The sequence below is a fragment of the Primulina tabacum genome, chromosome 10 (genome assembly GCF_025594145.1).
Source record: "Primulina tabacum isolate GXHZ01 chromosome 10, ASM2559414v2, whole genome shotgun sequence".
Classification (NCBI taxonomy): Eukaryota; Viridiplantae; Streptophyta; class Magnoliopsida; order Lamiales; family Gesneriaceae; genus Primulina; species Primulina tabacum.
The window spans coordinates 34,823,149-34,850,398 of NC_134559.1; the positions used below are offsets into that span (position 1 = coordinate 34,823,149).

The 27,250-nt window shown below is 33.3% G+C and overlaps 1 protein-coding gene across 2 annotated transcripts; it reads left to right on the forward strand.

The window, feature by feature from the left end:
• Positions 1 to 258: 258 nt before the first annotated feature.
• LOC142505580 (E3 ubiquitin-protein ligase UPL4-like) lies at positions 259 to 11,022 on the forward strand. Of its 2 annotated transcripts, none has more exons than XM_075618622.1 (18): positions 259 to 401; positions 869 to 1,491; positions 1,616 to 1,726; positions 1,831 to 1,947; positions 2,040 to 2,198; positions 2,300 to 2,461; positions 2,811 to 2,963; positions 3,049 to 3,170; positions 3,262 to 4,411; positions 4,555 to 4,659; positions 7,659 to 8,798; positions 9,003 to 9,236; positions 9,325 to 9,429; positions 9,944 to 10,024; positions 10,117 to 10,185; positions 10,265 to 10,393; positions 10,487 to 10,570; positions 10,662 to 11,022. In XM_075618622.1, the coding sequence occupies exons 2-18, from the start codon at positions 886 to 888 to the stop codon at positions 10,725 to 10,727; spliced, it is 4,593 nt and encodes a 1,530-aa protein (XP_075474737.1). In that variant the 5' UTR covers positions 259 to 401; positions 869 to 885; the 3' UTR covers positions 10,728 to 11,022. The 2 variants fall into 2 exon arrangements, with proteins under 2 accessions (XP_075474737.1, XP_075474736.1); XM_075618621.1 differs by having other exon boundaries at positions 260 to 401; positions 7,647 to 8,798; positions 10,662 to 11,021.
• Positions 11,023 to 27,250: the final 16,228 nt, after the last annotated feature.

Consider the following 27,250-nt stretch of genomic DNA (forward strand, 5'->3'; position numbering starts at 1 on the left):
GAATATATTAGTTCTCACACAGACATACTTGTATTAAAAAAAATATGATACAAGATAAGAAGATTTCATTTAAATATTAGTCTTGAATGGTGTTTGCATGGTGTGAAGGCCCAAGAAAGCCCAAACACAATCTGGTGACATAATAGCCTTACACGTGTTCCCCAAGCTGCCCGCAAGATGATATACAATAACATGGCCGTAACATGGCATGTAATTTACACGGAACAATTTTTCTACATATTTTGTATTTCGTAAATTGTTATTATTTAATTCCCAGAAAAAAAAACACCCATTTTCTTCTTCTCACTCTGTTTTTTCACCATCACCATCGTCATCATAATCGCCAGAAATCACGAATTTTATAACGCTGGCGAGATTAGTTTTCCGGTGACCTTTTGCAGGTAAAAGTGAGACAGAGCGCGTGTGAAGGGAAAGATTTCCGGGTTTTTGATATGTTTGTCGGTGCTTGGATTCTAGCTTTTGTATTTATTGGCTTGCTTTTGGTTATGGGTTTTTCTTTCTTTGCGTTTAAAGATTGGTGCTTTTTGAATGGTTGATTGAATCTGATGTACTCTGTTGCATGATCGATGTTTAGTTGGGTGCAATTTTCCATGGGTGTTGTTGAACATTGACGTGGTTTTATTCTTCGGTTTTGTGCTGTTGTTGTTTCTGTGTTTTGGTTTCATCTGTTTCTTAAGTTCTGGGTATTCTAAAAATATTCTGTTCATTTTCGGGTTGTTTGGTTTTTTGCTGGTATAGTGGTGTATATGGGATGATGTTTGATTACTTGACTTTGTCTGTTGTTATGGTTTTTTACTGTTTTTTTTTGTGAGACGGGTTGATTGAAAATTGATATCTTTATGTGCAGTAGTGTTGGATTTTTGAATGGAAAACAGAGGTCAGAAGAGAACTGAAACAGTGGATGAATTGCCAGCCGACAAGAGAGCGTGCAGTTCATTTGAGTTCCGTCCGAGTACCTCAAACTCGTCTGCCCAAACACCAATGAGCTCTGCTCATGAAGCCCATGATGCTGAAATGGAAACATCGTCTTCCACTTCTGGGTCAACAAGATCAGAGGTTGACGGAGAGAAGGAATCAACTAATGGCTCGTGTGATTCAGATAGTAGTCTCCGTGATTATTATAGGCATCAATCAACCAGTGATCACACTAAATTTAAGAAAGTGCTGTCGAGTTTGAGTGAGCAGTTTGAAGAATCAGTACAGTTGGCTCTACTCACCGAGCTTTGCGAATTGCTATCCTTTTGTAGTGATAGTTCTTTATCGAGCCTAATGGCAGACTCTTTTTCCCCATTACTCGTCAAGCTGGCGAGACATGAGGGCAATCCTGATATAATTCTCTTGTCAATAAGGGCGATAACTTATTTGTGTGATGCTAATCCTCGATCCTCTGGTTTTCTTGTGAGGCATGATGCTGTCCCTACTCTTTGTCAAAGATTAATGGCTATTGAATACTTGGACGTTGCAGAGCAAGTAAGCTGCTGAAACTTTATGTGTTTAGAATATAATCGTAAAACACTGGCTCGTGTAAGCTTGTGAATTTTTGTCTATGTAATTTGTAAATGGTTTCTTACGTTCATCTATGTTCCCAATGTAGTGTTTGCAAGCTTTGAAGAAAATTTCACGTGAGCAACCTCTTGCTTGCTTGCAATCTGGTGCAATCATGGCTGTTTTGAGTTATATTGATTTCTTCTCAACAAGCGTGCAGGTATTTAGTAGCTGTTTAGGCAAAACATTTTACAATAGTGTGTCAATATGGCGCTATGCCATTTAAGACTTATCCTTCTTTCCTTCTGTTTTCTCGTATCTTAGAGGATTGCGCTTTCAACTGTGGTCAATATATGTAAGAAACAAAATTCTGAATCTCCTTCACTTTTCATGGAGGCAGTTCCAATTTTGTGTAATCTTCTACAGTATGAGGATAGACAGGTATACATTTGAAAATGAATCATCTTTGAACGATAACTGCATGAAAATCGCTTATTAGCGTTTTCTAATAATCAATTTATCTCCCTTTTTAGCTTGTTGAAAGTGTGGCCACTTGCTTGATTAGAATAGTTGAGCAAGTCTATCATTCTCCAGATATGCTTGATGAAATTTGTAGGCATGGGCTGGTACAGCGTGCAGTACATCTCATTGGCTTAAATAGTCGCACTACCCTTTGCCAATTGACAAATACAGTAAGCAAAAATTTTGAACCCAATGTTGAGAAATATTACTGCAGCGAAAGATTTCATTTGTAATTTCTTTATGAGTTATAATTCTTTTAAATGACTTGCAGGGCTTAATTGGATTAATTGCCAAGATGGCTGCTGGCTCTACTATTGCATTTAAGGCACTTCTTGAGCTAAATATAAGCAGCACAGTGAAGGACATGCTATCCTCTTGTGATCTGTCTCATGGAACACACTCTATTCCCATGTTGGATGGACATTACAGTCAGGTATGCGGTTGTGATGTTTCAATGCCAGATTATCGCTAAAATATAGCTTAATTTGAGCAATATTTACTGTATTCTTCGCTACGACTAAGCAGGGATCTTTATCTTTTGTTCACAATTCAAAAGTAACATGCTGTCACCTATAGTTTGGATATTTAAATTGAGCATTAGCGAATCTATGTATTTGGAATTTAATCACTCTATTAATGGATAATTAGAGTTCGTTTGCAATTTCAATACCAGTTGATTCAAGCTTTCTTGTTATTTAGTAAAGAATTATTTGGTAGAAGTCCATCTAAGTCTGTCCGCTTGTGCTTTATCTTTGCCACTTACTCGGGTCTATGTTTCTTAGATACATGAAGTTTTGAAGTTATCGAATGAGCTTCTCCCGGCAGTTTGTATAGAACAGGATGGTCAACTAAAGTCAGACAAGGAGGATTTTCTTTTGAGCCATCCCGATGTTCTCCCCAAGTTTGGAGTTGATTTACTTCCTATATTGATTCGGGTTGGTTCTTTCATAAGTGATTACCTTGAGTTGTTCCTAGTTTTCCCTTCCTAGTCTTTCACCTGCCTGTTTTATTTTTAAGCAGGTGGTGAGTTCTGGCGTCAATCTGATTTTATCTTACGGCTGTCTCTCTGTTATCTATAAGTTAGTTCATTTCAGCACATCTGAGATGCTTCAAAGTTTGCTACAAACTGCTACATTTTCAAGGTGAAATAGTTTCTTTTCTACTTGGCGATATTTTTTGTCAATGTTTATCTATTTTAATCTGAACATTGCATCCTCTTGTGTGGACCAACAGCTTTTTGGCTGGAGTATTTGCGAGAAAGGATCATCATGTAATATTATTGGCTCTTCAAATTGTTGATACTTTAATGCTCAAGCTTCCACATGTTTTCTTGAATTCCTTTATGAAGGAAGGTGTCCTGTTTGCCATCTTGGAACTGATTTCTCCAGATAAAGATTTGAAACTCTTTCCAGTTTTTGATGGCATGTGCCTGGAAACTAATGGAGCGCAAAAATCAGCTTTCCGAGAAGTATACAGATGCCTGTGTTATGCATTTGATAAGGGTCAGTCTTCAAAATCTCCAGAAAATGGATGCTGCAAGCTTCAGGAAGACACTGTACATAATCTTGCTAGGCATATTTGGAGTACATTCTTTGAAACTGAATCGATGAACCGTGAGAAAGGTGTCACTGATATTCTTCAGAAGCTCAGAAATTTATCAAGTGCATTAACAACCCTGTTAAGTAACTCCCAGGAGGATGCTACTTGCAGTCAACTGGAAGAAGAGATTTATGGTGTATTGCATCAAATAGTCTCAGAGCTTAATGAGAAAGACTCCATTTCCACTTTTGAGTTGGTTGAGAGTGGGGTTATTAAAGCACTAGTTACCTACGTATCAAATGGGATGCATCTTGTAGGACAAGAAACCAATGATACAGCTAATCTATGTTACCGTACTGAAAAAAGGTTTGAGGTGTTTGGACGACTACTATTGTCATGCACTGATCCAGCTTTGGAGAAATTCCCCCTTTTGACAATTGTACGAAGATTACAAAGTGCTCTGTCTTCCGTTGAAAATTTCCCTGTTATCTTAAATCATGCATCTAAGCTGAGAAACTCTTATGCTACTGTTCCATATGGGCGTTGCACTTCATATCCAAGTCTCAAAGTTCAGTTTGAGAGGGAAAAGGGGGAGATCTCTCTTCGCGATTACTCTGAAGATATTGTGAATGTTGACCCTTTCTTGCCTCTGGATGTAATTGAAGGATATTTGCGGCCTAGAGTTTGTAACACTGACCCCAAGAATTCGACTGTGTGGTCAAAGGATTTAAAGGAGAATGATAGTGCAAGTTCTCATTCACCATCGTACTCGAGTGATTCAATATACAAATTTGCTGATGGTATCTTGTCTACAGAAATGGTTGTTGATGTTCATAAACCACAGGTTTATTCTTTTTTTAGCTGAAGGATTATGGATACGCTTACATCTTATAATTTCTTCGTGGAAAATGAAATTCAGTTATATTTCTCAACCTTTCCCTTAATTAGACACGAGTATACATCTGATTTGTTCTTTCTTCTTTACAGGATGGAAGGTGGGATATATTGTTGCCTTCACCCAGAGATACAGCAAGTACAGCAAGTTCTGGACGAGAAATTCTGGATGCAGAGAAAATAACTGGCGTCGATATGGTATGGTGCCTTCTTCTTCGTCATTGCTTCATGTTTGTGTTTATTATCTGTAATTGATATATATTTGTGAAACATCCCTTCCTTTTTAACTTTAAAATATAAAAAATACTACTAATTTTTTTTATAACATTTTCTTCTAAATTTCGAAACCATCCAACATAAATAAACTAATATTTAAAAAACTTAAATGCATAAAAATCCATAAATCGTTAATCATAAAGCGTAAGTCGACTTGAAATAATCCAACAATTTGAGCTTCAAAATCAAACATAAAATTTCCGTAAAATAATCATCAAAATTTTCTTAAACTTTAAATACTAAGCTAATGCGGAAAATAGATATTTGTCCATCAAGAGTGTACTGTCGGACCCGATCCATTCAAACATAGTGAGTTTAATGACTCATCACGTTCTAACCACACGTACCAAATAATAAATATACAGGTACATGCATTTAAAAATCATGCTTTTATTTAAAATAAGTTGGCATAAAACTTGTAAGTGTAAATAAATCATAAATCATTAAACCATAAAGTCTTTCATCATCGTATATAATTTTGGGTGAAGTTTGATCCTTGAAAGTGACTATCCTTTATCATTCATCCTCTAGTTGACTGATCAGTCTATATACACCAAGTACCTGGGCGCGGGGCATCAGCAAGTCTCGTCACTGGGCCGTGGCCAAATACGAAAATACGATCGTTGGGCTCCTTCTAGGGCCTTCTCCCGTAAACGGGCTCCTTCTGGGCTTTTTGCCTCACGATGTTCCCACTTGTAAGTTCACTGTTCCTTCTTAAAACGGATCCCCCACATATCATCTATGTCACGGTCAATTCACCTCGTTTAAAATTTTTTTCTTTTCTTTTATTATGAAATATCGTATCCTTAAAAATCGTAAAATTGCATTTTTCGGGAAAATCGTTTAGCCTTAGCATATATCGTAAATATATCATATTTTTATCATAAACATTTTAAAATATCATTTAGCATGTATTATGATTCTTCGGAATACTGCCAGACCTTTCGAACTACCCGGGACGTAAAATGACCGTTTTATCCCTGGACCTCGAACTTCTTAATTTTGACCTTTTCTTGCTTTTGTTGATTCGAGCCTATCCCATAGCATCTTATAAGTTTAAATTTGACTTCTAATATTTTTCTTAGACGTAAATCTGAGCTTTTCGATTTAATTACTTAATAGCTAAACCGTAAAACGTTTCGAACCCGAATTATTTCAAAACTTAATATTTTCTTCCTAATCTTAAACTTTTCATCTCTAAACTACCCCCGTGAGTCATGAACCATCCCCCGTGAACCATGGTTCGAGCCTTATCTCTTCCCTAAACCATATTCGAACCCTTATTCCCAAATCAAGCCATCGCACCCAAAACTCTCGAGCCACCTTCAACCAGCCCCTAGCCAAACCAACTCCAGCCCCTTAGACACCCTCTTAGAACCCTACTGGACCGCTCACGCACCAGCTCTCGCGCCCAGCCCACCATGCGCCGTCTTTCTCCCTTTCGTTCCCCAAAACCGTGCGCCCTAGGCCCCAACCGAGCCCTCAACACTTACCTATCGTTCTACCCTTGTTTCCAACAACACTAGGACTCTCTAGGACCATGAATCGACCCAACACAGGGCCTTGATCACTGCTGGACAGCCTGCACGCAGCCTCCCCTCGCAAGTGCCTAAACCGAACTCAACACATGCAATAATCTTAACCAAGGCTCGGCACTTTCCACTCTCGTTCCAGCCCTTTTCTATCCTACATGGGACTCACTTTAGGACTTTTAAACATCATCCCCCTTCCCCTTAATGGCAGCGAGTCCCTAGGAAGTAGGAATTATAACGCGACTCAAACGTGCATTAAAAACTTCGAAACGTTAAAATAAATTACTCAAAACGTCAATAAAACTTGATCATCATGTTTTTCATTCAAAATATCATAAACGTGCATAATATGGTTTGAATGGTGCAAAAAGAAAGGTTTAGAACGGGTCTTTGCGTTTAAAACGTGTCCTTTGCATTTAAAACGCTCGAAATACGAATATTGAAGCATAGGAACGTTGGTGACGAACGGAGGACTATTTCTTACCCTTTTTCTACAAATTTTTTCTGGTCAAAACCCCACCGAAAACCCACCTTGAGATGCAAGGGAGTCGGGTGATCGTTGTTGGATGAAAGAACGAAGAAGAACTAAAGAGGAAAAAAAATCAAAACTCCCTTTGCTAGCCTTCCTTGTTTCGGCCGTTCCTTGAACCTTACGTGACTGTGCGTGTGCGTGTAGGTGTGTGTGTGTTTAGGTTTAGGTTTAATTTTAAAAAACAAAAAGGCTTTTAAGTATTTAATTAATGAGCTTAATTAACCCTAGTTATTAATTAATAATTTAGGCCCATTAAGATTTATAAAATCATTAGGCCTCAAATTAAAAGATTTAAAAATATATATTTCTAAAAAAATCTCTTATAAAATACATAATTCTCTTGCTCCCACTAATTAATTTAAATTTGACCTTAAAAATGCTGAAATTCTTAAATTGTTTAAAATAAATATTTTCTTAACTAAAAATAAAAATTTAGCTTTAAAATTTTTAACGCCTTAATTGTCTCCGATCCTCCATCCCCGGCCAACCACGATATTCACATGAAAATCTTTAAATTATGCAATCGAACAAAATTACACAATTAATCATTTAGTCACTCGAAATATATCATTCATGTATCCAAAATCATTTGATTAAAATATTTTAGCAATTTAATAATTTTAATGCATGTGGTCTACGTTGACTGATTTTCGGGTGTTACAATTTGTCTTTGTTATCTTTAACCATTTTTTCCGTTTCTTTGGTCTCCCATTTAGCTATTCTTGTAGAAAATAGTTGTACTTCGGTTTCTCTTCTTCATGTCGAAGTCTGTCTGATTCTTTTCTCCCTGATATTTAATCACTTTAAGGCTTTGTCTCATATGGTTCTATCTGATCATGTAAAAGGCTGGTTTTCAGCAAGAGGTGGATAATAATCTTCAAAAGGATGATGCCGTAAAAACAGATCAACCAAGACGCAGTAACAGCGAAGATACTTCACAGAAGTTATATTTTTGTTTAGAAGGGCAGCAACTGGACTGTAAATTGACACTGTATCAGTCTATACTCAAACAGCAAAATGAACTAGAACATGATATTATACCGAGTGCAAGTTTGTGGACTCGTATTTATAAAATAACTTATAAAAGTTCATTTTGCCAGCCATCTTCATGTAATTCAGGACCAGTTTTTTCTGAAGTTGATGTGGGGAAATTGCGGTCAGATGATGACATATTATTCCTTCTGAGGAGCTTGGAAAGAATAAACAGAATGAGACTTCACCAGATGTCTTGTCATAGAATGCACGTGTTTGCTGAAGGAAGAACGGGTGATTTGGATAAGTTTGATGTAGCGGTTTATGATGTTTCCCAAAATGAATTTGTCAACAGTAAGTTGAGCGAAAAACTAGAACAGCAGATGCGAGATCCTATGGCTGTTTCTGTTGGGGGTATGCCTGCATGGTGTACCCAGTTAATGGCTTGGTACCCATTTTTATTTGCTTTTGAAGTAAAGTGTAAATATTTCCATATTGCGGCACTTGGCAAATCACCAGCTCAAATTCTTCCATCATCTCAAACTTATGATGGACGTTCTAGTGGCAGGCAGCAAAATCACGGGAATTTTCCACGCAAGAAGTTTTTGGTTAACAGGAATACAATTCTAGAATCTGCTGCTCGCATGATGGAACTCAATGCCCATCAAAAGGTTCTTCTTGAAGTGGAATATAATGAGGAGGTTGGTACTGGTCTTGGTCCAACTCTGGAATTCTACACACTGGTATGCCACGAGTTTCAGAGAAATGGCTTGGGAATGTGGAGAGAAGACCATGTTGACTGCGTGAATGCTGCAGAGGCTGAGAATCCTGGATTTCTGGATTCTCCTGTTGGACTCTTCCCCCGACCTTGGTCACCTTCATTGAGTACAGAAAGTAGCACACCATTTTCAGAAGTGATTAAAAAGTTCAGACTTTTGGGTCAAATAGTTGCAAAAGCACTTGAAGATGGAAGAGTTTTAGATCTTCCATTTTCTGATGCTTTCTATAAACTTGTTCTGGACAAGGTATGCTAGTTTTGGTGTTGACAAATGACATGTATGGTTAATGATACATATAACAGTGTATTTGATGCATTCTCTTTTATATAGGAACTTACTGTGCATGACATCCGGTCAATTGATCCTTTATTAGGAAAGGCTTTATTAGAGTTTCAGGGTATGGTTAATGATACATATAACAGTGTATTTGATGCATTCTCTTTTATATAGGAACTTACTGTGCATGACATCCGGTCATTTGATCCTTCATTAGGAAAGGCTTTATTAGAGTTTCAGGCTGTAGTAGAAAGGAAGAGGTGTTTGAGATCCCTTTCTGAAGAAGAATCACAAGATCCTAGCGTAGGCGTGTGTTTGCGGAGCATAAAAATTGAGGATCTCTGCCTTGATTTTACTCTTCCAGGGTATCCAGATTATGATCTTGTCTCTGCACCTGATTCAAAGATGGTTAGATTTTCCACTGTCATTCTTCTTTGCCTAAAAATTTGGTTGATAAAATTGGATGCATTCATTATATTTTAAATTGATATTATAGGTAAATCTGGACAACATAGAGGAATATATTACCCTCATAGTTGATGCTACAACAAAGTCTGGAGTTTCTAGACAAGTGGAATCATTTAAGTCAGGTTTTGATCAGGTTTGTTATCTGTCCATCATGAATGGTCGTTTGCCTTATTTTGTGAGATGCACTTTGAATATTTCCTTCTCTTTTTTTCGTTATGTGCTATTCACGAGAAATATTGTGTTGATTTTGTTGATGAATCTTTTGCACTTATGAAGTGGCAATGCTTCAATTTTTGTTCTATGTAGGAAGATCTTGGAGTGTAATATATATATAAAATATGTTATCCAAAATATTTGCAACTTGAGTAAGCTTTGTGATAATAGAACACCCTTTTAGAATACCCTTTTCCACCCGCTGACATACAAAGATACTCGGTACATCTGTGATGAGTTTAGTTGTTCCTGCCATTATCGGTAAATGATCTGTGTATTGCTTCTTTAGTTTAAAATTGTCTCTCCCCGGATTTTAAAGAGCATCCTTTCATATCTTTGCAAGATCCCTTTTTTGTGGACTTGATTTTTCATGATATGATATATTAATGAGTTTCTAATATTTGCTTCTCTCCATCTTCTGCAATGGGTTTCAGGTCTTATCTGTCCAGCATCTTAAAGTTTTCACCGAAGAAGAGTTGGAACGCTTACTGTGCGGAGAACATGTACTATGGAATGTATGTATTGCTAACAAATCTAGCTTCCCCGTGAATGTCATACTTGTCCTGGTCTCCAAATGATCTTTATATATTCTATTCCTTTGAGACAGTCGGACGAGCTTTTGGATTACATTAAATTCGACCATGGATACACTATCAGTAGTCCCCCAGTTGTCAATGTTAGTACGGTGGAATCTCTTGATTTCAGATCTTATCAATCCTTCATTTGAGCTAACAAGTATCCTTTTCAACTATCAGTTACTTGAAATCATGCGAGAGTTTGACCGTGAGCAGCAACGAGCATTCTTGCAGTTCGTGACTGGTGCGCCCCGCCTTCCCACTGGTGGATTGGCTTCTCTCAACCCGAAACTGACTATAGTTCGGAAGGTCGGAACTAAGACATCCCTCGTGTGCAAGCATACACCTTTCTCCACTAGACTGTATTTACTAACATTCTGTTTTTTTTTACTTTCTTGACAGCATTGTGGCAAGTGGATAGACGCAGACTTACCCAGTGTGATGACCTGTGCAAATTATCTGAAGCTCCCAGCTTACTCAACGAAAGTCGACCTCGTTCTTTCTATTCTATCCGCGATACCATTTCTTCTTTCTTTCCTGGATCAAACCGGCTAACTTTCGCTTGTACTTCATGCAGGAAGTTATGAAAGAGAAGCTGCTATACGCCATAACTGAAGGGCAAGGATCATTCCACCTTTCGTAATCTTCTTCTTTTCGAGGAAACAGGTATGTATATATCTATAGGGGAAAGCATGTGAATATGGGATTAGGGTAGCTGGTTGAAAAAATTGTGGAGCAAATTGAATGATTGGAGGAAAGAGAGCTGATTGAAGTATACCTGTGAAGATGGGTAGGCATGGTTGATGTATGGTCGTTTTCTATTTCTTTACAAAGATTGTTTAGATTTTAACTTTATTATATCCATTAATAATTATTCTTCATTCAAGTTTACATGATTCAAATATAATAATATGCATCTGTGCGCATTAAATATTACTAGGTAGGAGCACCTCAAGAATAGCACCTCAATTCTTGAGGTGTCTTACCCCGGTTTGTAGTACAACATATTTGTGTTTATATTTTTATCCAGAGTAAATAACCAGGTGTTCGTATTTGTGTAGGTCTTATTTAATAATTTAATTTTAAAAGCTAGAAATATTATGAGCATATCGATTTTTTATTTTCTTTTATATTTATAATCATACAGTTAGTATTTCAAGTTGGCACTGTGTTTAATAAAGTAAAAAATATGAAAAACTAGTCTTGTCCTTTCCAACTAGAAGCTAGTAACTTTGTTGTTGATCTTTCCTCTTCCCAACCGGTTGCTCAGCTTGGTCGGCTGCTAAGCTCAACTGGTTTGGAACGCACGTACTGTGTTGCTCATCTCCTTCTAAACTTAAAGGAAGTCGATTCTATGCCGTAAAGGTAAAAGAAGCGGGTGCCAAATCACTAACCAGGGGGTGGTCTTCATCAAGCCATTTCTGTAGTAACAGATGCAAGTATGCGCTAGCTATGATATAGACAAACAATCAGGAGAGAAGATAAAGTGGCTAAAGCTACTATCTCTCTACGTTTACCAACCCTCCCTTGCTCACTTGAGTTGAATTGAAAGGAATTTATAAAAGTGAAAATAGTTAAGAAAGAGATTGAGTTGGTGTTCAAATGGGAGAATTTTAAGAACATGTCTCAAATTAGATATAAAGTATTTGTTCATTTTAAAATCTAATCAGGGATCTACTCCATAAATAAGTTGTGAGGCCCGGGGCCGAAGAGGGCGGGGGTGATCGTCGTGTCATGAGGTTGCAGGGACAATGAGCGGCTCTTGGCAGGCTTCTAGGCGAAGGGAACATTAATGAACCGATCATACATTGGAAGGAGAAGGATTCCGAAAACTGCTCAGGTATGAGACTGTGTAGTTGAGGAGGGCTTAAAGATTTGATAGGTACTACTCATATAAAAAATGTGCATCTTCTTTTTGGCAGCTCATTACATAAGAACTTTAAAGTTAAGTCTGCTTGCCTTGGGGTAATTCTAGGATGGGTGACCCCTGGGAAGTTTTTTAACGTACGTGTGAGTGAGGACATAAGCACGCTGGAAAGACTCGTCTTGGTACAGTGAGTACAGTCGTCGAATCTGGGGTATTACAGTTGGTATCAGAGCCGATCTCTCTTAGTACGGTGTGATTCGGGGACGAACCAAGCGGAAGCTGGTGGGCATGTGGGGCCGGGGGCCGAAGAGGCTGAGGGTGATCGTCGGTGCCATGAGGTTGCACGGACAACGAGCGGCTCTTCGCAGTCTTCTAGGCGAAGAGAACATGAATGAATCGATCTAACACCGGAAGGAGAGGGATTTCCGAAAACTGTTCAGGTATGGGACTGTGCAGTTGAAGAGGACTTAAAGATTTGAGAGATATTATTCATATCAAGAAGGTGTATCTTATTTTTGGTAGCTCTCATAAGAACTCCAAAGTTAAGCGTGCTTGACTTGGGGGGTAATTCTAGTATGGTGACTCCTTGGGAAGTTTTATAAGATGCGTGTGAGTGAGGATATAAACACGCTGAAAAGACTCGTCTTGGTACAGTGAGAATAGTCGTCGAATATGGGCGTTATATAAGTTATTATAAATTTCGAAAATAGAGTGTCCAATTAAATCATGTAGTGGTTGTAAGTGTGTTAAACTTAATGACATGGTTGACGCTAATGGATTTACGAACGTGGTAATTTTAGCTTAAATATTAGTTGTAGTTTGAGCTATTAAACAATGGATAAGAGCACTTAAAATCTTAGTGTAATCAAAGAAATTTGAAAACTTGTAATGTGGACATGATTTCAATAGATTTAACATTTTTTTACTTGAGAATTTAGTTGACGCATTTATGAATTTTGTAACTTCGAGTTTTTAAGACATTTAAACATGTGATTTAATTTAATTCTTAAGATATTTAAACATGTGATTTAATTTAATTCACAAGACAAGTGAATAGATGACTACAACGAGTGACTAATAAAAGAAATTAAAGTATATGAATAGAAATTGTTTGGAACTCATGTTAAGAAGAAAGAGCTTGTCAGTAATATGTAAGAACTCGTATTGAGAAGAAAGAGCATGTCAGTAATTTGTAAGAAAAAGAAATTAATAGGGAGGTGATTGATGTACTATGAAGAAAATAAAAAATAAATACACAGAGTAACGAAGTGGGGAGCAGTTTTCATATACGTTGATTTGATCAAGCATAAACTAAAACTTATAATGCGTTTACACACATGGACTATGACTAAGCTTTTTCGATACTATAAGATAAATGTTTTATTATTCATTTAAATTACATGGTTGTTTTGATGGAGATCGTTGGTATTTAGGGTTGTCTTAATGTCTGTTGCATAGTCTAGAAGGAGCAACAACTTTGATTCCATGTTAAGCACTCTTCATAAGATGATAGCTCATACTGTGTTGGAGTAAAATAATCCTATTAGTTCTTCAAATTCTTTCATAAATAGATAGTTGTATTGACATTGTCTACAATTGATATATGTACAATAATGATTGTTTTACATTGAATTTGGTTTATATATTGAATCTGTAGTTAGCAAAGGATGGATATTGAGAAATTATAACATAACAAGTATGTTAAGCTTTAGGTAATTAAACATATAAGTATATACAAGGTAAGATAGAGAGTGTCAAGTGAATTTTCATATATTATATGAAATGTGTTGAGTTATAGATAATTTATAATAAATGGTTTGGTTATTTTTGTCGATTGCAATGAAAGCGTATTAGTCAATTGTACATGTTGACAGGCGACAAATTACAAAAAAACCTGAGTCACCACAGTGTTTGGTGTATTTTTGACACACGTGATGTTCAAAAAAAGGTAGTAATCATTTGTTTGTGTCATGTGTCAATGAAATGAACATTGTTTTAAACAATAGAACAGTTTTGAAAACGTACGTATGTTTTCGTAATGAAAAGAATTTATGCACTTAGCTAAATTTAAAAATAACAATACATGTTGATTTAATAAGAAAGGGATGGATGATAGACTACGAACTTAGGAAGAAGCAACAAATAATATAATTATATAAATATTTTATATAAAGAATGCAACGGTAATTAGTTATGAATAGAGGGGAAAGAAGATATTATTGTCATGTATTTTAGGAAAACAAAGTATTTTAGAAGGAAACAAACATGTCAATATGAATTTATATCATCTGGTCGAATAGTGTAATGTTTATTTATGTGTAGAGACAATTATGGACTATAGTTTAAGGAATATTAATTGATATTTTTATGTTATAGGAAGCATTAATTAGAAAGATTGAAAAAGTTGGTAAATTTTATATATAATCAGTAATAATATATAAAATATAAGGTAGATTTTTGAGCTAATAGTTTTAATATAATATTACATATATGAAAATTATAGATTTATTTAGTTTGTATAATTTGAAGATTTGAAATTGGGAAAGTTGCACACCTACGCGCACGCACACACACATATATGATATTCTGCGAAAAGTTTGTTGATTTATCCAAAAACTGATTTAGCTAACTACGTAGAATATCATTATTATTATTTATTGTCTAGAGCTAAATTCATTTTAAGTATAGTCGTTTTTACATTTTCTCATGACCTTAGTAATGCAATTATTATCTCGGCTTGAAATTACGCGTAAAGAAATAAGTATTAAAAGACAAGAAGGTGTTTGTGGAGGTAGAAATAACAAAAATACATGTTGATTTTAAATAAAAATTGAAGTTACGAAGTTGTCTTATATTTAACATGAAATATATGTCTGAGTTAAAACCTTTATTCGATGACAATAATATACGTGGGTTATCACAAATTTGCAAATAGAGTATCAATATTGAATGAATGATAACAAGTATAAGATTCCATGTTTAACTATATTTATGTTGGTTGATTTATGAACGTCTTAGTTTTTTCGACATTTGAAAATATCAATTGTGATTTAATCTATTGGATATTAAAGCTAATTGAAACATCCCATAATAAAATAACTAATACTACTTAAAATTTGCTGAAAATATAAATTTTTCTAATTTAAATAGTAAACATCCCTTCTGAATTTAAATAAAATAATCGATTAAATTTTTGAAAATAATCAAAGCATAAAATATTTTCATGGCATAAAAAAATATCATTCATCACTACTGTAAAAGCATTATCCAAAACGAGCATTTGAAAATACGCTTTTGTCAACAAAATTTTGAATAAATAAAAATCAAGTAAAAATTTTAACGTGCATAAAATTCTTTCATAACAATAACGGTCCTCGAGTTTGCACTGCACACTTTATTGCTGGTCAGCACCTCCTGTCTCCTCAAAAACATCAAAATCTGCATCGATCAAGTCTAGTAAGCCTAAAGACTCAATACGCATAAACCATGAATAACAAATAATACTTAATAAAATCACATGCATTTGAAAGTAACGTGTACGAAATAACTGCTGAAAACATACACAAACATAGACGTGCCACAACTGCATAAACATTTTCATAAAAGTGCTTCCATCATAACATACATAATAATACTTAATTTTGCGTAGAAATATGTTCAAAGCAAGTGTCCTGTCATAAATCGCATGATCAGACTAAATCATAGTATTGGGCTGGTAGGGATCACCATAGCCTTTCGACCGGATGTCAACTCCCACATACATAAATCCTCGGTCATACTTTACAGGGTGGAGAGGTCCTCAGTCATGCTTTACCACTTTCCAATCCCATAATCATAAATCTCCTGGCATACTTTACCCGTGGCCACAAGACAAATCACATGCCTCTAAAATAAAATATATTTTTTTTGCACATCAATCATACTTACAACGTCGTGGGCTTCGTTGGAACGCTCTGGACATGCTGTCCCAACCGCAGCAGCAAAGATCCAGAAGATCCCAACGAAGCCTGCAACCAAAAACTTGAGACAACGTGAAGAAGATGCACAAATTTTTACATCTTGAGCTGTTTTACGATAAAAATCATATCTCTCATTTCTTATCAAAAAATTACGAATTTTCTATCGAATCGAAGGTAACACAGAGTGCTACAAATCATATTTTGAAAAGTTTCCAGAGAACCAACCTATATATCGCAGAATCCGAAATAACATAGGGTAACGGATTTTGTGACATAGAAATTTCACAGCTGGTGCGGTTTTACGATACAAATAATATCTCCCTCGTTTCTTATCAGATAATTACGAATTTGTTATCGAATCGAAGGTAACACAGAGTGCTACAAATCATATGTTGAATATATTTCCAGAAAACCAACCTATAAGTCGCATAATTTCGAAATAACAGAGGATGACGGGTTTTGTGACACAAAAATTTCATAGCTTATGCGGTTTTATGAAAAAAATCATATCTACTTCGTTTCTTATCAGAAAATTACAAATTTGCTATCCTATCGAAGGTAACACAGAGTGCTACAAATCATATGTTGAACATGTTACCAGAAAACCAACATATAAGCCGCAGAATTTGAAATAACAAAGGGTGACGGGTTTTGTGAAAAATAAATTTCACTGCTTGTGTTGTTTTACGACAAAAATCATATCTCCCTCGTTTCGTATCAGAAAATTACGAATTTCATATCGAATCGAAGGTAACACAGAGTGCTACAAATCATATATTGAACACATTTCCAGAAAATCAACTTATAAGTCGCAGAATCCGAAATAAAAGAAGGTGACGGGTTTTGTGACAAAGAAATTTCACAGCTTGTGCGATTTTACGACAAAAATCATATTTCATCGTTTCTTATTAGAAAATCACGAATTTGCTATCGAATCGAAGGTAACACAGAGTGATAAAAATCATATGTTGAACACGTTTCTAGAAAACCAACTTATAAATCGCAAAATTCGAAGTAACAGAGGTTGACGGGTTTTATAACACATAAATTTTATAGCTTGTGCGGTTTTACGATAAAAATCATATCTCCCTCGTTTCGTATCAGAAAATTACGAATTTGCTATCGCATCGAATATAACACTGAGTGCTACAAATCATATGTTGAATACGTTTCAAGAAAATCAACCTATAAGTCGCAGAATTCGAAATAACAGAGGGTGAAAGGTTTTGTGACACATAAATTTTTCAGAAACCGTTTAAACCATAATATATCGAACTTTGCATATAACGAACAAATTTTCATGCATAAAATACATAATATTATGAGATCGATGCATAAAAGAAAAGTTTATACATGCATTTACGTCTAAACGCTCGAATAAACGAATACCGACGCGAGGGTACGTGGAGGATGAACGGAGGACGATTCCTTGACGTTTTTCTTGACAAAAACTCACAAAAATCTCCAGAATATTGCTAGGATGAGTACTCAAGAGGCTGCTGCTCCAGGGAGGCACAACCCTAGCTTTTTCCTCCAAAAGTAACGTGTATGTGTGTGTGCATTGGTGTGTGTGTTTAGGTGTAGGTGTGTGCGCGCGCGTTGGTTAAAGTCATTAGGGTTAGGAAAAGTCTAATAAAATAAATTAATAAGCTAAACTCATACTAATTTAATTATTTAGACCCACTCAAAATAGCTAAATGAAGTACTTAAAATCTTAATTTAACTTAAATACTAATTAAATAATTTAATTAAGGTATAAAATTCATTATAAAAATATTTCACCCAATTTAATGATTATATCATCAAATTTCAAATTTACATTTAAAGCGCTTAAAATTTTATAAATCATCTAATAATTTAAATTGAACTTTAAAATGTTAAAATTCATCCATCATTTAAAATAACTAATTTTCTTGGTTTAAAATAAAAATATAACATTTAATTTTATCTCCTTAATTGTCTTTGGTCTCATATCCCTGGCCAAGTATCGAATATTCGCTTGAAAAACTCAAACTCAAGAAATTCATTTAAATCTCATAAAAATAAAAATATAAATATTTAAAATAAATTAAACATGTTGAATTCATCATTTAATTCTTTTAAATCAATTAAATTAATTAACCTATTAAATTATGCATCATTTAAATCTCATAAAAATAAACATATAAATATTTAAAATAAATTAAACATGTTGAATTCATCATTTAATTATTTTAAATCAATTAAATTAATTAACCTATTAAATTATACATGCAATTTACGTGTACTGATTTTTGGGCACTACAATTCCGCCCCCTTAAAAAAATTTCGTATTCGAAATTCGTATATTAATCTTGTTAATAAAAAGCATAGGCTCACTTATTCATTTCATACTTAATCCAATTGACTATAAAATTTTTTGTCGATCTATCACGCTTTTGTTGTATACTCTGATAAGACATCTTCTATTTTTATGCATTTATACAAAATTTCTCGATCTCAAAAATCAAAGATTTAACTAATTCAAGATCATCTATCAATTATAAATTCTAAAATACCCTAAGTTATTCTAACCTCCAAAAATTTAAATAATTAGTCAATTTTACCTTGAGTCGCCATAATCGTATGTTTAATTCACCCAAAATATATTTATGTTGTTAAATCCAATATCGATCCGTAGTCATCATATCATATCCATGAGTGTAGGAAATAAAACACTTTAATAACTGTTGCTTAACTAAACTTCATTTCTATATATGCTAAATATATAGTTCTTGACACTATCATAAACTTTCTTAATTCCAAAGCACTAAAGTACTTAAATGATTCAAGATACCGAGTCACAATTTCATATAATGATTTTGTTTTAAATCTCGCTATAAAATCGAACACTTATATGTAACCTCGAAACTCAAGATAATGTCAAATAACATTACATTTACTAAAATCTTAAAACACTAGGGAGGAAAAAAATTAATCCACCTTCCAATATAATTACTAATTTCATGATCATTTTGGCTAAATCTTATATTAAATTTCTCATGGGTAAATCATGATATGAAAGTAGGTTATTGTGGTTAATTTTTTTTTTACCCAAACTTTGAGATTTTTCTCATCATTCTTAGTAGCGTATGAATAACCAATATTTATTATGCTACTCTTTCCTCGATACTTATCAATATTTTGTGACTTACCTTACATAAGGTAGTTGTTTACTTGTTATGCCAGAAATAAGAGTAATTTTTTAACCTCAATATATTATTTCTTAAATTTATTACAGTCAAGATAATCCAAGGTTCTACATATCCAATTTAAACGCTAAGCATTCTTAAAATCTAAACTTATTCATAAGGTTAATTATTGACCCAAAAAAATACTTTCTATATTAGAACATGAAAAATTGATTATAAAATTTTGTCCAGAGATTTTCAAATACCAACTTTCATAAAGAATTTATTATTCCCAAGTCAAATTTTCTCTTAAGTCGTAAGTTTAATTCAACTTATTCATTTAGAATTATGTTCCCCATCTAAATTCTTAAGTAATACTAACTCATAAAATCTAAAAGAAATCTAATGAAAATCACAAAAGAGATCATAAAATTCTACTAACCACAAGAATACGCGTAAGTGTTTATTTTCTACGTATGAATTTAATCGAGGGTTAAAGCTAGAATTTCCAATTTGAACGAACATCTTAATAAAACACTTAAATCCCTTAAGAAAATAGTAACACCATTATATATAGTTTACAATATACCAATATAAATACCCAATTGACTTTATTAAATATTTGTTTTTTAAAAGAAACTTAAAATCTGTTATGTTAATATCATCATCATTTCATTAATCAATGAAACTTTAGTTTCATCTAATTCTATAAATCTCATAGTCCATATAACCTAGCATCTATAAAATCATATATTATTTACTTAATAAAAGTTACTACAAAATTCCAATGCATATTTCTAATAACTCCCATAATACAAAATAAATGTCTCATGACAACAACTATACTTTTAATCACCAATTAAAACCTGGATTCAAATTTTCATAATCTCCAAAATAAATATTTTATGACACTATCAATTATTTCTTAATAACTTAAGACAATTCTCCAAATGTCCTCGTCTTTATAAGGTTTAGCGACCAAATTCTAAAATAGAGGTTTCTGGACCATAGAAATCATAGCAATCCCAAGTGTCAATCAATTTAACATAATTTATAATTATTTTACCTGATTCCAAAATTCGCAATTAACTCATATAATAATCCTGACATAATATTTTCTCAAAATCATATAAACTGAAATTTACAAAAATTATACGAACTTCTGTATTCTTAGTTTGTATTCAATGATTTTTCATAGCATTAATTCAATAGTTTTATGTCTAATAAATCCAATTTATAGATGAGTCTTTGTGCATATATTAAACTTTATTCTTTTATCCCAATATTTTTAAGCCTAAAAAAATATCACTTCAAAGGTCTATAATGACAAATCTCAAATAAGTCATTCTAGTGCTAAATTTTTACTTTCTCTGCAAAGTCATGAGTCTAATGTTCTAACATAAGCAAATTTCATTTATCGTTTCTCTACTTCCGTCATCTGATACTTTAAATGTCTTGCTAAAATTTTAAAAATCTAAAATATAGACTCCCCATACTTTCAAAATAATAGTAATCGTTGAACCAAAATTCTTATGTTTTACACGAAAACCCAAAATAAAAATATTGTTGATTAAATCTTATTTTTAACACTTTTGTCTTTTGTTTTTCACGACATATGATTATTCCACATGTAATAAAATTTTAAATCTCTATACTCCATAATAATACCCAAAATTATTAATTTGACAAATGTTACATCCTAATCAAAATCATTAAATACCAATATTTCGAAATAACCTTAAAAAATTCCTCGATCGTCTTCATTTCTTATAAAATATAGCATCTATTTTTTTTTAATACCATATTGGTTTAATTGCAAATACCATAATTCTTAAAAGACTTTTATGAAAAAATATTATTACACTCCCAAAACATTACAACTATTCAATTTCTTATATCAATCTCCAAAATAATCTATTAATCAATCATATACTATTAGTATTTAACAAAACTCTACTCTACTCTAACAAACCTATAAGATTAACTCTTAAGGTCATAGCCAAAACTTATTTCATAGACTAGACATAAAAACTCTATACAATACTATGGTGTCAAACTAGAATCCAATCACAAACACATGCTTGTAAAATTTACTTTTTCATCCCAAATTTCATGACCTATGTGAATCAAAACTTAAATTCACAAAATATGCTAACTTAAACATCAAATCCCATAAACTTAATTTGATAACTTGATAATATGAATTATTACCTCATACCAAAGTTCATTCAAATTCATTTTCAAAACTGACTCAAAGAAATATTTTTCCAAATAACATAACTGCTGCACTCGATTCACTCAAGCGTCAGCGCCTTCTCAAATCATCAAATCATGTATCATACAAACCTAGTGAGTCTAATGACTCAACACGTTCTAAACATGAATAACAAATAATACATATACGTTCACATGCATTTAAAAATCATACTTTTATTTAAAATAGCCTTTGGAGCATAAATAAACCATTTAAAATTATTTTTACAATAAATAAATCATATATCGTAAAATCATTTAATCTTAAAGCTTTCAATCCTTTATTATTTTAGGTGAAGTTTGATCCTTGAAAGTTACTAGCTTTTATCTTTTTTTGACTGATCAGTCTTTAGCTCCACGTGGCCCATGGGGGTGGGCACTAGGCAACACCGTGGGAATACGCTCGTCGGGGTCCTCTGGGGCCTTGTCCCTCACGATATCCCCACAAAATAGTAAGTTCACCGTTCCTTCTTGAAACGGATCCCCCACATAGCATACATCGTTTGTTACAGTTAATTCACATCCCTCAAAATATTTTTCTTTTATTTTAAAAATATAAAATAACATAGCTTTTCAAAAATAGCATTTTAAACAGTAAAATTGTATCGCTTTACCATAAATCATAACATATCATATTTTAATAAAAATCATCATTTTAAATCATAAAATATCATATGCGTTATGATCCTTCGGGACGCTGCCAAGCTTTTACGTATTACCTAATTGTAAAATGACCGTTTTGCCTCTATACATAATATTTCTCGATTTTATCTTTTTCTTATGTTTAATGACATGGGCTTATCCCAAATAATTACTTAAGTTTAAATATAAATTTTCAAAATTTTATTAATCTTAATTTGAGATTTTTCGATTAATTCTTTAATTAACTATTCGTGAGGTGTTTAATTCCCGAATAAATTCAAAACTTAATATTTTCTTCTCAAATTTTAAACATAACCTTTATAATACCTAATCTACCCTTGTGAGCCATGAACCACCCCCGTGGACCCATGGTTCCAATTTATGTTCATTAAATTCGAAATATGAACCTTATTAGAACCTACTGAGCCATCTCCCTATTCCACCGAGCCACCTCGAGCCAGACCCTAGCCAACCTACCTAGGCACACTCTTGACTAGCCTTGACCCATAGAACCTGACCCTAACTCACGCAAAATCTCATGGACATAAGACCCTTGGCTGCGCACAAGATGCTACTCACGCCCAAGGCTCCTAGCCAACTTAGGACTCTCCTACTCGAGCCACCACCGAGCCCACTTTACCCTCACCGTCCCTGGACCACGCCCAGACCCAACCAAGCCCCTGAACCCACGCACAAGGCGCTGCAAGCCTGCTGCAAGAAGATACAAGGCTGCGCGCAGGTTGCTCTCTCACGTTTCCACGAGCCATCCCCGAACCTAGCCACACCAGACCATGTTCCAAACCCTACCCCTCTACCCTGGACCCTACTTGACCAGTGGGGCCAGCCCCTAGCCACGCTGCACTCTCTCCCAAAATGCACCAGCCGCGAGCATGCTTTTAGCCACTCCCTCGAACCCTATCCGCCCTAGGACCAACCAGACCTAGACTTAGACCAACACTGCCCCTGCACCAGCCCTGGACGAGCCCAAACTATCAAGCCACCTAGACCACAAACAAGCACACAAACCCTTGGTTCCTATCCTATCCTATACCTTCGGTTCCCCGCATTATTTTCCTTTAATTTAATCATATTTTAATCATAGTTCATCTTGTATTGGCAACGTACTCGTTTGAAATCATAATATTTTTAATATAAGCATAAAAAAATCGTATTTTTGAAAATAAATGTTCTACCGTAAAAGTCATCAAAACCTATAATTTTTCATGCATAAAAAATTAAATCATGAATATTATGATTTTTATGATGTTTAAAAGAATTTAGAAAATGTTTTTTTGCGTTTATAACGCTCGAATAACTGATCATTGGCGAGGGTGCGAAGTTGGACGACCGGACAACGAAGAATCCTAGCTTTTCTTCCTCCTCTTAATTTCGAAAATCCTAGTGTGTGAAGGGTGTGTTTTTGGCTGATGGAGATGTGAATTATCGTGTTTTGAAAGCCTAGGTAACATATTTATAGATTTAATTGCAAATTAATGAAGCTTTGGTTCTGGGCCTTTATATTTAGGAGCAATTGTACCTACTTAAAATAATTAAATTGGGCCCACTAAATCTTATTTAATTAAAACATAAATGTTTATAAAAATTATTTTTCATAAATAATGCATTTGATATTTTAAAACTCTATTGTTTGCCCAAAATCGGTTTCTCAGGTAAAATCGAGCTCGACTCGTAAAATAATTCGAAATCCAACATTTTAGAAAAATTAAATCATTTTTAATCATATTTATAAGTCTTGAAAATATTTAGTGAAAAATATTTATTCTAGTCTTGGTTGTCCCCGGTCTCCTTTCCCCTGCCTATTATCGAATATTCGGGTAAAATTCTTCAATTTAATGAAATAATCATATAATCATTTAATCATGCAATTATACCTCTAGTCATTAAATAAACATCATGCAAGCATTTAAACTCAATTAAATAAAACAATTAAGCAATTTAAACAATTTGCATGCATGTGGTTTAATATATATGATTTTTTGGACGTTACAAAAATTTTCATAATTTGACATACATTGATTGTTTTTTTGACATTCCAAGTACACAATATTAAATAAAATATTGATAGCATATAAATGTATTATCCAATTAACTATAAGTTACTGAATTGATAAATCAGATATTCTTGAACCAAAAAACAAGAAGAATATAAGATTTTAAAAATTTGTTTTATGTGTTAATTTATTAAATATGGTATAACTATCAATAATTCAAATAGGGACTGAATCGTAATATTTTCTGGATTGAAAAGGTAATTATAAACGTGAGTACACGACTCTCAACATTATTTTTGCGAAGATATTTAGTGAGAAATTTTTCAGAATATACAATTATGAGTAAAAAAATTTTAGTTAATTAATTATTAAATGCCTCTAATCAACTACTATATCATTGATTTTGAAAATAAATGTGCCATATTTCAGGGATGTGATATTTTTCTTGTAGCAAATATTGTGCTAACTAATTACCATTAATTATTGGCTTTGAGCTAAATTTTATGGTTAAAAGTTATTGACCGTGCGTTAAATGAACCATAAGAAATCTCCTAAAGAGATTGAAATGTGTTGGAAACACTTTGAACCTTATGATTCAATATTTTGAAATCAATAACTAGTTTTTATGACACAGTTTCTCAATATTTATTTTAGTAAATCAATGTTTTCCAACTTTTAGGGGGAGAAAAATAGAAGCTAAGTATATATTAATGATAATGTATTATCCTTTTCGATCCATGTGAAATATAAAGTGAACCCAAAGTTTAAATTTTAGTTTTCCAATACTTTCTTTGATACAACTTGTTAATAGATGATATCTTTTATCTCTTATAATTATTTCTATCGAAATATTTCTTCTCTTGTGTGAAGCGTTGTAGTTTGATTGGTTTTTAATTTAAAACAGAGGACCCCTTGAAAATAAATTCGAGAATAACTAAGATGTCAAAACTAAGGAGACTGATCGTCCTGAAGAGATCGTGACGTAAATAATTAAAAAACTCCATAAGAGGTTTAGGTATCTGCAAAAAAATTATGAAACTAATGTCCCTATAGGACATCTGATTTTCAAATAAATTTAAAATACGTAAGAAACATAGTCGGCCAATAATGAAACGTCTACTACTCATTTTTCTTTAAAATATACTAGATTTTTTTTTCTTCCTTTAAAATCCTTCGGCCGAACTACTCATACATATATATATATAAATATACTTTGCACAATTTAAAATAAATTCACCAACTAATTATTTGAAAATCCAAAACTACACAGTGCAAAACATAAAATCGCAAACCGTCAAACCAAACTTAAATTTAACATTTTTCAAAGATAGCAAAAACTCTTAAATCCTCTCAAAACACTCAAAAGTATAAAAGTCATAAATGTCATAAAATCTTTAAAATCATACTAATGTGGAAAACTAGCAAAGGTCGGTCATCGGGTTATGTGTACCATCAGTCCAGCCAGTTCAATCATCAAGTCTTCCAATATCATCAAAATCATGCTCACCTGCATCGATCACACCCGGTGAGTCTAATGACTCAACAAACCTTAATCGTTATAAAAAATAGTACATATACTATATTCACATGTAACAGTGAAAATACTTTTAATATAAAATAACTTTTCATGAACATGCATAACTTTAAACATTTTCTTTTCATCATATATTTTTCCATTAATCATATACTTATATGTTTATCTTTTTATTGAATTAAGATCATTAATTGTGACTTTCGTTTCAGCTGTAGGTCGATGGATCCATCTACGTATAACCATGGTACCAGGCGGCGGGATCATCAGCGACACTCTCACCCGTCAACCGAGCCTTGACCTTACATATCATTGGTAAGGCCAAATCTTACAAAGATTTTAGGGATTTGATTTTATAACATTTGCTCTTATTTAGAATTTTTATCCCTAATTATGTGGTTATTTAAATTAACAATTGTAGATTTGAATAAAAGTGAAAATTGTTTAAATTGGGAGATAAGATAAATTTACGAGACTTTTATTCCTTGATGATATTGAAATTTTGGAAAAATCTATGTAAATCTTGATAAAGATCTTATAAATATTTTTACTTGATATGAGCTTAAAAAGATTTTAAGGATGAGGTACATTTAGGAGGATAAAAAGAGGCGTGAAGGAGAGGCACAAGTACGTACGGAGAGAAGAGAGCAGAAGAAAAAGAAGAGAAAAGAAGCACATAAGACAAAAGGCTACAGTGAAGTAGCAACAGTGTGGAAGAAGAACATAAGGGGAGGAAGATTTGAGGGCAGAAGCAGAAAGAATTCCTCACATACGCCAAAATCACATTGGATTCCTTTCATTCCTTCTTAATTATGTTTTCTTCATTGAATTTAAATATGGATTTGCACTTTTGTTTTGAATTTATGGAGTAGATATTTATAGACTAGGGCAACGATAAGGCCGAGACAAATTATTTTTGATGATTTGAGTTTGATTCAATTCTATTATTTATTTTATTCATTGAATGATGTCATTTATCACGTGTTCTCTTAATCTGGCCAATTAAATAGAATATTTGTTGGTTAATCTAAAACCGGAAGACGATAGATTAATATTTGCTTCATACATCAATCAACACATGGTTAAACCAACTAGAAATAGTATTCGGCTTCAGTGTGCGACTTTAGGTTGAAAAACTGAAATTTCACAAGCGATCTAATGCGGTTGAATATAATTAAATTTAGTTATGAATAATTGGACTGTTATATTTAATTAGGTTTATTAATTCGAGAAATCGTTTAATAAATAATTTTGGGAATTCCATCGTGAATTAAATAATTAATTTATTGAATAGGAATTTGAAACATAGATTATAAGTTATCTCGATACCGTTGTGCGCCTTAGTCGTTTCTAAATAATTTGAATTTTCGTCCAATTTAATAATTTGGATTTTTTGCTTTAGTTAATTTATTTAAATTGTTTAATTTAGTTTTAATTAATTTATCTCTCCTCATTTGAATTTTATTAGCATAAATTAAGAAAAATAATTCAAATTATAGTATTTAAATATCGATCTATGTTGGTACGATACCTGGACTCATCATCCAATTAAGTATTACTTGACCTAGTCCGCTTGCTAAATTTATTCCCAACCAAAATCGTCGGTCAAGTTTTTGGCGCCGTTGCCGGGGATTGAATTGTTTAATATTAGGATTTATTATTTTCTTGAGATTAGGTTCTTATTTAATTTTGTTGATTTAACGCATATTCGTACGTTTGAAGTTTGTTTCTTATCTTCAGTATTTATCTAGTT

Excerpts from the sequence above, each read along its gene's own strand:
- LOC142505580 (XM_075618621.1), top strand. The coding sequence starts at position 886 with ATGGAAAACAGAGGTCAGAAGAGAACTGAAACAGTGGATGAATTGCCA. Across the intron at positions 9,237-9,324 it reads CTGCACCTGATTCAAAGATG|GTAAATCTGGACAACATAGA; the intron begins GTTAGATTTTCC and ends TTGATATTATAG. Across the intron at positions 10,025-10,116 it reads GAGAACATGTACTATGGAAT|TCGGACGAGCTTTTGGATTA; the intron begins GTATGTATTGCT and ends CCTTTGAGACAG.